The 11969-nt window shown below is 44.0% G+C and overlaps 1 protein-coding gene across 1 annotated transcript in view; it reads right to left on the bottom strand.

Annotated features, from left to right (window-relative positions):
* Positions 1-11969, bottom strand: part of LOC109485115 (dual oxidase 1-like) — a 55147-nt gene that overhangs the window by 21181 nt on the left and 21997 nt on the right. Inside the window, 8 exon segments of the mRNA XM_019788547.1 lie at positions 715-804; positions 2290-2475; positions 3740-3942; positions 5845-5877; positions 5880-5951; positions 7485-7622; positions 9233-9351; positions 11003-11181. Coding sequence (XP_019644106.1) covers positions 715-804; positions 2290-2475; positions 3740-3942; positions 5845-5877; positions 5880-5951; positions 7485-7622; positions 9233-9351; positions 11003-11181 — 1020 coding nt within the window.

Genomic DNA, 11969 nt, shown 5'->3' on the forward strand with positions numbered 1-11969 from the left:
CCCCCACAAAGCTGAAAGGTCCACTTTTTGGTCCACTTTTTATGTTAAGGTCTAAGATTTTTCTTGAAAAGATGGACTGGAACCGTAGAAAAACTGCTCCCTTTGTCATTGAATAAAAATTTATCTCTGAAGCAGTGGGAAGAACCCCCCCCCATTCAAAATCCTGGCTACGTGCTTGTTTTGAGTGTGTTTTCCGGTGATTTCCCACTGCACGAAATTGTATCTTCAAGGACACCTTAAAGTATAAGTAAAGATTCATTTTCGTTACTCTAGTAAACATTTACACGTGCTTTAAGCTGTGCTTAAAAATATTATTTATTTACGTCTTCAAACTTGAGTACAGCCCCACATTGTCCTAGTCCTTGTATTGTTGTATTGTTCAATAAAGAATTCTTGTAGTTTTTTAATAGTCTAGTTTACTTGTGTAACAAGAATACATTGTGGGCTTGTGGCTTATAGTCTGTAAGTAGAATGTACGACACATGTCACAGACAAATGTGTGACAAGCTAGCAACCCTTATACAAGACGTGCTATGGCGTGCCTTTTCAATTTCAAATTGTATTCTGATATTTCATCTTTGGCGTCAAATTACAGTCTTGAATTTGTCATCCCATTTGCAACATGCATGTATGTTACAAGGTATTGATCCACCCTGTCACTTTCGAAGTACCACAGTTTGTATATATAAGGACTAGAACTATCCAGCTGGATACCTTAGTAAGCTCACAGTCCAGAGCGTTCTTGGCCTTCCACTTCTCAGGCTGCACCACCCAGTCATCGATGGCACGGGAACTACTCAACGCCTGGGAACACAGAAACAACAAGAACCCGTATCAGACCTCCATGACATATCTAGATCTTGTGTGAAGGTGGCTGTGCCCTCTTCTCGTTCACCATAGTGTCTACAGGTCTTTCTTTGTCGTGAAAGGAAAACACCACCGGTTGTCAACTGTCAAGGAGGTTATGTCATTACATTTGGTAAACCGCCACCAACGAGACTTCCGCAGCAATGCAACACCCAGTGGTACCAGGTCAAGTCGCACACTACAACGTGTCATTTCTCGACTGTAATGATTTAACACCATTGCACATTCAGCTGCAGTCAGACCCAGTTAGCCAGGCTATGTTCAACCTTAGTATCATTACACCAGAAAATACATTGCTATTGCATACCTCAACATCATCGTGGTTCAGCTGAAAGATACAACAAACATTAGACACTATGGCGGTCTCATCTCAGCTTGCGAACGCTCCATGTACTTCATGGACATCACGTACCAACGTTATCTGTCATTCATACTTCACATGCTATTGGCTCCTGTCAAAATAATCCACACGCTACATCTAGAAAGCTTTCGCCTGGAGTTCAACCTTGTTACCTCCGGGGGAGGAGACATCCTTCCGCGGAAGGGAGATTTAGATTTTTATGTTCGCAGCTGTTTCTCGCGTTTGGGTGGACGGATTCTTTTGAGACTCGTATATGTTTTGCTATTGGGCTATTTGTTTTTATTGTATATGTGTTTTCGGGCGTGAAAATGGTGCCTTTTGGTGGCCCTAGAACACCCCTTTAAGCGTACAATTGGTCGCGACCGTTGACCTTTGGCGTGTATTAGGTATTGTCGGTCTCGTCCTCGAAGGTGACCCCTCGCAAAGAGGGGTGTCCGATATGGTGCAGCATGTTGGCAGAAGGTACTTTATCCGTATCACGGTTTTCAATGGATGTTTGCTCAACGTTGCAGCAAAGTTTGCCCGTTGCAGACGATATTTTTCCGACACAAGAATTGTAAACTAAAGACGGGATGTCATCTTTAAATAGGCGAATACGACCTTGAACGAGACTTTCTGTCCGGGGCGTACGGTCAGATTTTCTTGAAGCCGAGATGGCGGTCTATAGGCTCATGCTGGTCTACAATATCTGCTTGGAGAAGAGTAGTGCACTAATGTTGTGTTAGCTATTATAGTTTTTAAAAAATGGTCGGTAGGTGGGTTTTTCATTTACTTTTCCAAATTTTAGCCGAAGTGATCTAAGTAGTACAGTTAATACAACACTAAAATGAATCAGTACATTTGTACTATTATTTATTTGGATCCCAGCTGAAACTTTCGGCCTGGTTCTAATTCGGTCCAGTGATTCGGTACGCACTGTACCACTAGGTCATATCGAATATTTTATGTCTCTCGTCGCCCCCCGCCCCCCCCCAAGGCTAGGGTCGGGGGGGTGCTATGGTCAGTCGGGGAACCGGAAACACGACATTTGTTCCTAAGCCTAAGTAAAGTAAGCGACATACCTGTAGAAAAACGCTGCAGAAGAAGTCCTCCAGTGTCTTCTGTCGGTCCTCGATGGTGACAGCCTGTTTCTGCAGCTGGCCCAGCTCAACCTCCTGCAGTTCCACGGGCACCTGCTGGGTGGCCAGGAACTGCTTCAGGTCCGACAGGAACGTCTCCCGCTCGTGGTGGCTGGAGAACTTCAGAACCTGTACGGCAGGATGAACATGAATTTGGAGATCTCATACCTGCATGAAGCTTCGGTCACAACCCGCCGTGCGTGCTTCTGCGTGCTGTCTACGTGCAAAAACGTGGGCAAACGCAGGGCATCCGTGCGTGGTGAGTACCGCCTCCGTACGGAATCCTACGGATTTGGGAGCACGCAGACACGCCGTAGAACTTTAAGTGCATGTAAAACTTTTTCTGCGTGCGGTCTACGGATTCACCACCCGTACGTGCGAGTACGGGCGACGCGCGTACGTACGTACCGTACGAAAGACGCACACACTTGCACTTGCACGTACGATGCACGCAACCGCTCACGGCCAGACGTGGCATGCAGAACACACTCTTACACCTTGCGAAACCGTGCGAGTGACGTGCGTCGATGCCACTCCTTCCCCACGTTTTCAGAAAAAACGTACCAGACGTAGCCTCAAAAAACCGTAGGACAAAAAGCACGTACGGCGGGTTGTGACCGAGGCTTGAAACGTTCAATTCTAGTGTGGTGGTATCCGAATCTCATTCACCACGGCGCCTAGAAATCTTTCTTTATCGTACAAGGGAAACAGCACCAGCTGTCAGCTGTCAAGGAGGTCATGTAACGAAATACACCTGTGAAAACAGCGAGCGCTACCAGATGCGATTAATGACTTTCTCTCTCTGTCACAGACTAAACCCGACCAAGGTATCCATTACAACCTGACCTAAGGGTCATGCGGAAATACACACACACACACACACACACACACACACACACACACACAGGGACATACAGAGAAAGAGAGAGGCTGGTCTACAATATCTGCTTGGAGAAGAGTAGTGCACTAATGCGCGGCGACAACGGATGTTACAATCCTTCAGCAGACAATACCAAGAATTCAGCCGCAAAAGTTTGTCTTGTACAGACACGACAGTGAACCTCTTACTGAGACATCGTGTCCAATTTGTACCGTCCAGGTCGTGACTTACAAAAAGTGAATAACCACCGTTTGATTACCTCCACATACATGTACATCACTGACAAGAGTAGCCTCTACCAGGCTTCGGAAGTGGCTGGAAAGAATAGAACTGCTAGGAGAGTTGGTGCGCTAAGGAGTACATTTTGCCGCCTCCCTTGGCGGACCAACGTCCCTGGCATGTTATCTGTCTATTCGGCCGATTTCTGCTCTTTCCGACCACTTTAGAAGCCTGGTAGAGGCCATGACAAGAGGATATGCTTCTCAAACGACAAAACTAGAATATCCACGTTACCAAGTCGTATTCCCTGGGGATGTGGATGGACAGGAACTTGCAGCCCCTGTCCGTGGACACGAGGATGATCCCTCGGGCGATCTTCGCGATGTTGACCAGACGGACGACGGTGTCTCTCGTGTCCCTGACCTCTATCAGAGACGGGCTCTGCAGTTTCACCACAACCTGCCTGGTGGGGACTCTCCTGCCCTGCCATTCCGTTGCTACACGAAAGGAGGTATTGTTATTACCCTATGGGTACACCATATAAACCAAATAATCGACCAAATGAGGGTTTGTGATTTTGAACCGATTATAACTTGGGGGCGTGGTGCATATATCTTTATGATGTTTGACAGGTACGTTGGGGTTGGGACGACACATGTCAAGGTTAACTAAAAAGGCCGACATTTGCTTTGGAGCAAATTCAGCATGACTTCACCACATTTCACGACATGGCAGAGAAAGTAGGAGAAATGCAAGGGAAAACAATTCTTTACATTGATATAACTATAGTATGAAGTGACAACAGTTGGGTAGCTATCCCTTACATTATTGGTTGGGATTTTCAATTGCATACTGCAAACTGTTCATTTTTCAAGATAAAAAGAAGCGTTTATGCCCCGCATTCCAATGCTAGAGCTTAACATACATGTACCTACCAGAACACTTGAATAAAGTTCATACTGTCAATATGGCATGGCTTTGTACAGGTGTCATTGAGTTAATCCAATCAGATCTGAACAGCCAATCAGCAAGGAGAATAGAGGAAAGCTGCATGTCTATTGGTTGCCTGCTCTACATGCCATTCTGATGACTCATCCCCAAATATGGTAACACACTGCTATGTAGTACATTTTCTATAGCACAGCCAAAAAGCTCAAATAAAACCATTCTAAAAGCCTGTATCACAAAAATGAAAAAAACAACGCTTGGGGGTATTTGCCCACTCTACCGTCATTCCAAATTTCATGTTTGAAGGAGTTCAATCAATTTAAAGAAATGGCAGGAGGGGAAGACGTAACGTGAGCAAAAACAATATGACTCACCACTAGGTGGTGAAGTCATAATTATGGGTAATATAGCAGCTTTGTACAGTATTGCAGCTATGTACATGGGTGTGCTATCTCGTGTTGAGGACATGCTATGGTCTTTTGAGTGGGGCATAGGTGTTTGTATCATAGGTCAAGTAGTTTTCAACGAAACAGCTGCGTTTTTTAAACTGCCTTTAATGATGAAAATACACTAGACAGGTTAACTGTTGATGTCGTGGATGTGTTGTCAGAATACTTGGTAGGTTGGGGTCGGGAATACGAAGGTCAAGTTCGACAATGACCGAAGGTATGAGACCTTTGACTTCTAGTTTACTGACTGATGTAGTGAGTTAGAATATATGATAGTCTACGTACGCATATGATCTCGAAGTTGTAAGAAATGATGTTAATTAATGACTTTTAATTGTTGGTGATTACCGGTGGATGACGCCCATTGTGTTTTAAATCGTTTAAAACTCCTGTACGGCGCAATGTAACTCGTCAAAGTATAACATTATAATCAAATATCATCAATCTAAACTGTCGCCGACAGCTTGTCCAAGCCCCTCTGTGTACGCACACACTCCCATGTTTTGTTTTATTCAGAATACAATTAACAAAATAAGGGTACAGGACAAAGTGACGACGGGCTCAAGTTAGGTAACTTATGTTAGCGCCGCCACTTATTCGAATAAAACTAATATTACTAAACAATGCAAAACACTAACGAAGAAAAAGAAAAGAACAAACAGTCGAATTGATGAAGCGAGAGTCCACATTCCCCACCCAAAAGATGAAAAGGGCACAAATCGAATTTAAAAAAAATTAACGTTTTGTTGCTAAAATGTAATTTTGGGCGGTTGACATAATTACAGTTTACTCGAAAAGAATAAACCGGGGAATCGTTCAAAATTTTTAAAAGTTGTTTCGCTCTATGTGAAAGAGTGTGTAAGATAACAGAGTGTCCTAAGATCCCAGAAAGTTTGCTGAGGAGTTCTGAACGGTGGAAGTTATGTAAAGGGCAGTGTAATAGGTAATGAGTAACTGTTTCGTATTCACACCCATGTTGTACTATGTGTAGTGTGTACCCACCCTGATAAGCGCTAGGAGGAAGGTCCAGTTTTTCTTGGGAGTCTGCATTCGCCTCTCTGTCCGGAGTTCGTTTCTCCACGCTGCCACCATGATGACGAAAACGCAACCTAAAAACGCGGTTGATGAGTTTAAGTTCAATCCATCATAGGCCGTGTTTAAGTGAAGTCACCCAAGGCGCTTTACATTAACCCGAAGCCGGTTTCAAGTGGCTCCATCTGAACGCTCCAAATCACATTGAAAGCGCCTCGATCCCAAACCACTTGTATAGGTGGTTTCGAATCGGTTTTCCCGCATCGCGATTTTCGTCTGAACGCAATGTGATTTCAATGTAACTTCGACTGGTCATGGATTACGGGGTGATATTTCTTTATTTATATGCAATACCAACTTTGACGTGGCAGCAAGTTAAAGAGCAGTAATGGTCAAATAATGTGTCCGTTCTAGGGCGAGCTTCACCGCCTCTGGCGGGACCACGTCGGCATTCGGCCGAGATACGCTGGGAGGGGGCACCAGCAAGCAGGTCGTTGACCTCTGACATTAATAACACGCTACCTTGCGTGTTTTCATCAAACAACAATAAATGCAGCTCAAGCGAATTGTGATTGGACAAGGTTTCAAAGGATTGTGTGGCACGTGGACCAGATGTGAGGAATGTGAGTTACCCGAATCGCGGTTTGGGTGATTTCACTTAAACACGGCCAATATATGCCCAATGCGACTCCTTCGCACAACACACTCGCTATTCATCTGCGCAGCTGTTCAAGGATACACACACCATTGGAACTTTTTGCGTAGTACCTGTACTAACGTATACTAAGTCGTACTAACTTGTACTAACTTGTACAAACTACCATTGCATCACGATATCGTCGTGACATAGCAAGTACTACATATTACTACACAAGTGTCTACGTTTCTGATGTAATTTTACATAACGAGCTAATCATCTTTCTCAGATAAAGTATAACAGATTCCAAGAGACTCGATGCTAGCGCAAAAGACAGATTTGAATATATTTTAAATGCGATAGCTCCCACAATGCAAAAAAAAATAGTTAAGTATATAAAGACCGCTTTGTTAAGAAGAAGAAAAATGATGAAATTGACGATTATCCCAACTCGACTCTAACGCTATATCAACGACTCATACTAGCGCTTATTGTTTTAGTAATTAGGATTTTAAGACTTATTCTATACCTATCTTTTCACTATGTTTGTTGTTGCCATACATTGTACCATGTTAAGTCATATTTCTTCTTCGTAATAAAAAAAAACAAGACTGGCAATGAAAACATACATTGCCATGGCGACGGTGGTTGCTGTTAGGGTTATTGTGTGCATGGCACTGCCATCATTTCATGATTTTGAGGTAGACTTGGTCTAGACAGATACAGTGCACTCCTCCCCTGAGTGTATAGTGAACGAGCCCCGGGGTCACAGAAAGTAGGGCCATCTGGGGCAGAGAGGTCTTCCCAAGGGTTTCCAGGAATGTGGGCATAGATGTGGGTCAGAGAAATGCCTGTGGACATTACATTCCTGTGGACAAAATGCCTGTATCATTCCTACAATTCTTGCAAACTGCACACAATGCTGTACCTTTAGGCTCCTCCCTGAGACGTCGCAAAAAATTAGGAAACCTACCGAGAGGAAACAGACACAGGACGATGACGGTGACGCCGAACGTGACCCAGTCTACGTTGTCAAAGTAGCTGAAGGTCGTCCTGCCGGTACACGGCTCCAAGTCGGCAGGGTCCACCTCAAGGGGAGACCCGTTACCATCTTTGTGAAAAGAAGTAACACAAGTTACATACATTAGACCACAGCAAGTAATTTTTATTTTACAGATGACACAAGCGCGCGCAATGATTTTTGCCTGATTTTGAAAAAAAAAATGTTGACAGTGATCAACATGCCAAAAATGCATGGGCAAAATGGCATGTCTTGCCATGCTGAAACGTGTATGGAAGATAAAAATGCAAAGAGGAGACAAGACAAGACTTCTTCGATGCAGTGATGTATTTCATTCAGTTATATGTTCCCACTGAATCAAAACCATTTGTACAATGATTAAAAACTTTCCTTTTCCAAAGTTGTTTCAATGACAAATGGATGTTTTGATAGTTGGCAGCACAATATAGGTTTACTATCATTTCTTCTTTAACAGGGTTTATGATGTCAAAATTTGAAAATATAGGAATCTTGTTTTGGGGGGCTCGCCTTGTATTTTACATTAGATTTGGAGTCTGCGGAGGATGTCATCCATAAAATTGACTTACTGTGGCCTTAGCATGAAAGCTCATCTGTGTTGGTACATTCCATAATGAAGTTAGTACTTTGGTTCAACACTCCCATGGTCACGTGCTCAGAGTAATTGAATCACTTCACTACTGAAGAAGGTCGACGGATGAGCAAAATTCGAGGTGAGCAACAGTCTGATTGTGTTGAATGAAAGTTTTCTGATATCGAACAAGATAAGGGCCATGATAACCTATGGTTGTGCGATAGTTGTTCATGGTTTAGCGAGAATTTTATCAGCCGTCATGTATCTAACAATAGGGAACATTGATTGTTCAAGTTCATATCATCACTAGTGTATATTATATGTGTATTTGTGTAATATTTGTAAGTGCATGACCTGTGTTTAGCCCAATTCAATTCAATTCAAAGCCCTTATTTTGGCTCGATGGCCTGTTCGGCCATACGAATGCGCGGCCCTGCATGATGCGTGGTTGTAGAAGTTTTTTTTTATTCCAACATTTCATGAGTAGACATTGTGGCGGCTAACTCAAGTTATATCAACTTATTTTATGCCGTCACCAACGCAGAGGACAAATACGGAACAGGACAATACTTTTTTTCACTTGAGTTAAGTGAGGAAAGTCGTGTAAAGTGCCTTTCCCAAGAGCACCGGATCGGCGGCATGTCAGGACTCGAACCCTGGACCTCTTGGTTCCGAGTCGAGCACTCTACCGCTACGCCACACGACCCCACAGCAATGAGGCAAAAGTATACAGTGAAGGTGGTCTTCATTTGTTCATTCATTATCCATTCATTCATATTTAGATGATAAACAAAGTTATTAGCATCCTGGTCTCTACGTGGGTTGGTCCTTCAAACTACTTACCAGCACATCGGCAGAACGTACTACGCCTGCGCAAAACCCGTAATGTCTTGGGCATAGCACTTCGTCAGAACGTCTCGTGTAAGGACGTCATGATTTGCATATTCAAGGATGACAACCTGTCTATAGCTTTCAAATGTTGTATGGGAAAAGATGTCGTCTGCAACGAGCGATTTTATGATGTAGCGTTGACCAAACGCCCAACAAAACCCGTGAGAATCCGGGTTTCGCGCAGGCGCAGTACGGGCTGCCGACGTGCTGGACTCACCATTTTTCCAGAAGAAGACGTCATCCTGCAGCTGCGCAGACGGGACATCTGTCACGTGACTGAGGATGTCTTTGAACTTGATGCCGCGGATAGTGTTCAGCTCGTCGTCGCTGAAACCACTGCAAAACCAGGAACAAACGATTCAGCTATTTATCTCATTTTTTAATTTAAAAAAAAACAGTTTCAGTCGAAACCCGTGATAACTACTTTCACACGTGATAACGGTTGAATTAATGAGATAGAGGGTCGCTATCTCATTAATTCACTAAAACAAAAGCAAAAATTCTTCTTCTAGTGAATTGTTGAGATAGCGAACCCTTATCTCATTAATTTACTAAAATATGAATGATCTGTATAGGAACTTATTGTAGTAATGAAATACTTGCACAAAAAGGAATTATCACCAGTTTTTCCAGTTATCACGGGTTTCGAATTGAAATTCCATTCTCAACTAAATAAACGTGATAAATACAAGTCTACAAATGACTACTTAGTCTGGTACTAGTACATCCTACATGACAACAGTAAACATCCCAGCTAGGGTGCGTGGATAGGGGCTGCCTTCAGAGGTGTATTTTGACCTACATCTTTGCTGTTGAACGGCAAAAGATCTGGGCTTCCAGATGTAAGGCACTGTTTGAACAGTTCTATTTCTCGCAGGCTGAACTAATAACATTTATCAAGGAGTCTTGAGGGGTGAAACTACGTACGGAGTTTGTCCGGCCGGGTTCATCAAACTTCGAAGTATAGGTGTGATACCGTACGCTGAGCGAAGGTAGAGGGGGAAGACTGCTCATATGGTTCTGTTCTAAGCCCCCCCCTCCCCCGTTTTGTCGCACCAATATCTCACTGTAAACTGTCTGTTTTTCATGACCTTATTTTCTTTTGATATGTCAAATTGAAACTTGATTGGTGGGAGCGAATGGACAAGTAACCTGTCGTGCGAAGCTTGACACATCTTTTTTCTTCCCTCTGTCCCATACTCTTCAAAAACTTATCAAAAAAGACAATAGTTTTGTTTCCTCTGTCTAATTTTTCTTCTAGTTATACCCCAATTAAAAACGGGAGTGACTGTCCCGTTCATGCCTGTGTAGTACCTGTGAATGACGGTACATGACCTTACTTTGGATTTCAGAGGGGCGGCAGAAATATATACGTGATTACCGTACAGAATCTGTGCAATGTCGTTGACCTAACCACGGTGAATGTGTGATGAGCGAGCGTACATTGCCTTCTGAGGCAGGTCGTTGAACGGTAACGTTAATGCGGCACGACGTTCCTGGAAATCGAAGCCAGGGGAACCGTCCTTACCAAGAATCTTGTTTGATTGACGACCAGTAGAGGCGGCAATTGTCATTCTGACAAAATCGCACGATGTGGAGCGGTTGGAGTATTAAGATACATGTGTTAGACGACAAAAATTTATCTAGGCGATAAGCTTGAGATGTGGCGTTGCAATATTTAATCTCCAAGCAGATTCTGTGGAGCAAGGGGAGTCTATACTGGCCGTCTGTATCCATTGGCATTCTGTAACCGCTGGCCGCCCCACTATTCGGGAGAAATGTGTGGTTAGATTTAAAAGGTTTGAAGCCAATATAGACTTGCCCCACAGAATCAGCTCGGAGATTAGGCAATCACAGCCAGAAGAGTAGTGGATGCTAAAACTGCAAGGAATGTTGGCAATGAAAACAGGAAGACCAACTAGAAGTACGTACCGTAAATGCGGAACAGTAGACTCATTTCACACATATCGCTACATGAGAGACTCGCCTTGTTTGTGAGTTCTCGAACCAGAAGCGGTCAGCATCTCGGAGACGTAAGAACTGTTGTTTGATGATGGTCCTGTAGAGTTGTCCCGGCGCGCCGGCTCCAGCCCCCGCCAGCATCCCTCCCACCCACACGTCCAGCCTGTCCACGGAGCCGTACAGGGTACTGAGGTCAGACAGCATCTGTGGAGGGACGAGGTAGTTGTACGTTTTAGAAGCTGTTGGGGCAGAAGGTAGCCTCCTGTGCAGGCCCCGCGGCGGTGGGGAGTTTTTAACGCGTTATTTTAATATAGCCGTCCATCCTACATAGCCGCCGAGAGAAGGTTCCATTCCGCCCACGGAGCCTGCTCCCATTCGGCACGAAGAAAGCGAAAGGGGATTAGAAAAGTCTTTCAGAGGGCTCATTCACATGCCTGCGACGAGTAATTCACACCCGTCCGCAAATATTATCCGTGGGCGGAATGGAACTTTCTCTCGGCGGCTATGTAGGATGGCCGGCTATATTAAAATAACGCGTTAAAAAATCCCCACCGCCGCGGGGCCTGCACAGGAGGCTAGCAGAAGGACTGTCAAAAACAATCCTTCAGTAAATGAAAAAGGGGAAGGCAGAAGAAAAATGGGCTGACAACATCCAACAGTAGAAAACTGCGGAAGCCCTAACTCTAACACAACCGAGAGGAATGGAGGCAGATGGTCAGACACTCCAACATGAAGTGCCCCCACGATCCTAGACCTCGGTTATTAGGGACCAAGTTACATAGTACTAGTAGATGTTATACTCAGATGTCGTACACTACCTGTAACTGCCTGGGATAGAGAGGAATACCAATTATGCAAATGCAGACCTAATTTGCATTATTGGTAAGAAAAGACTAATTCAGTGATGGGAAATAATGATGATGATTTTACTCTTAGTTTGTTTATTATTTGTATTCAGGCCCATGGCCCATATCAACAAACACAGTACATAC

Source organism: Branchiostoma belcheri, unplaced genomic scaffold (genome assembly GCF_001625305.1).
Source record: "Branchiostoma belcheri isolate BF01 breed outbred unplaced genomic scaffold, Haploidv18h27 scaffold73, whole genome shotgun sequence".
Lineage (NCBI taxonomy): Eukaryota > Metazoa > Chordata > Leptocardii > Amphioxiformes > Branchiostomatidae > Branchiostoma > Branchiostoma belcheri.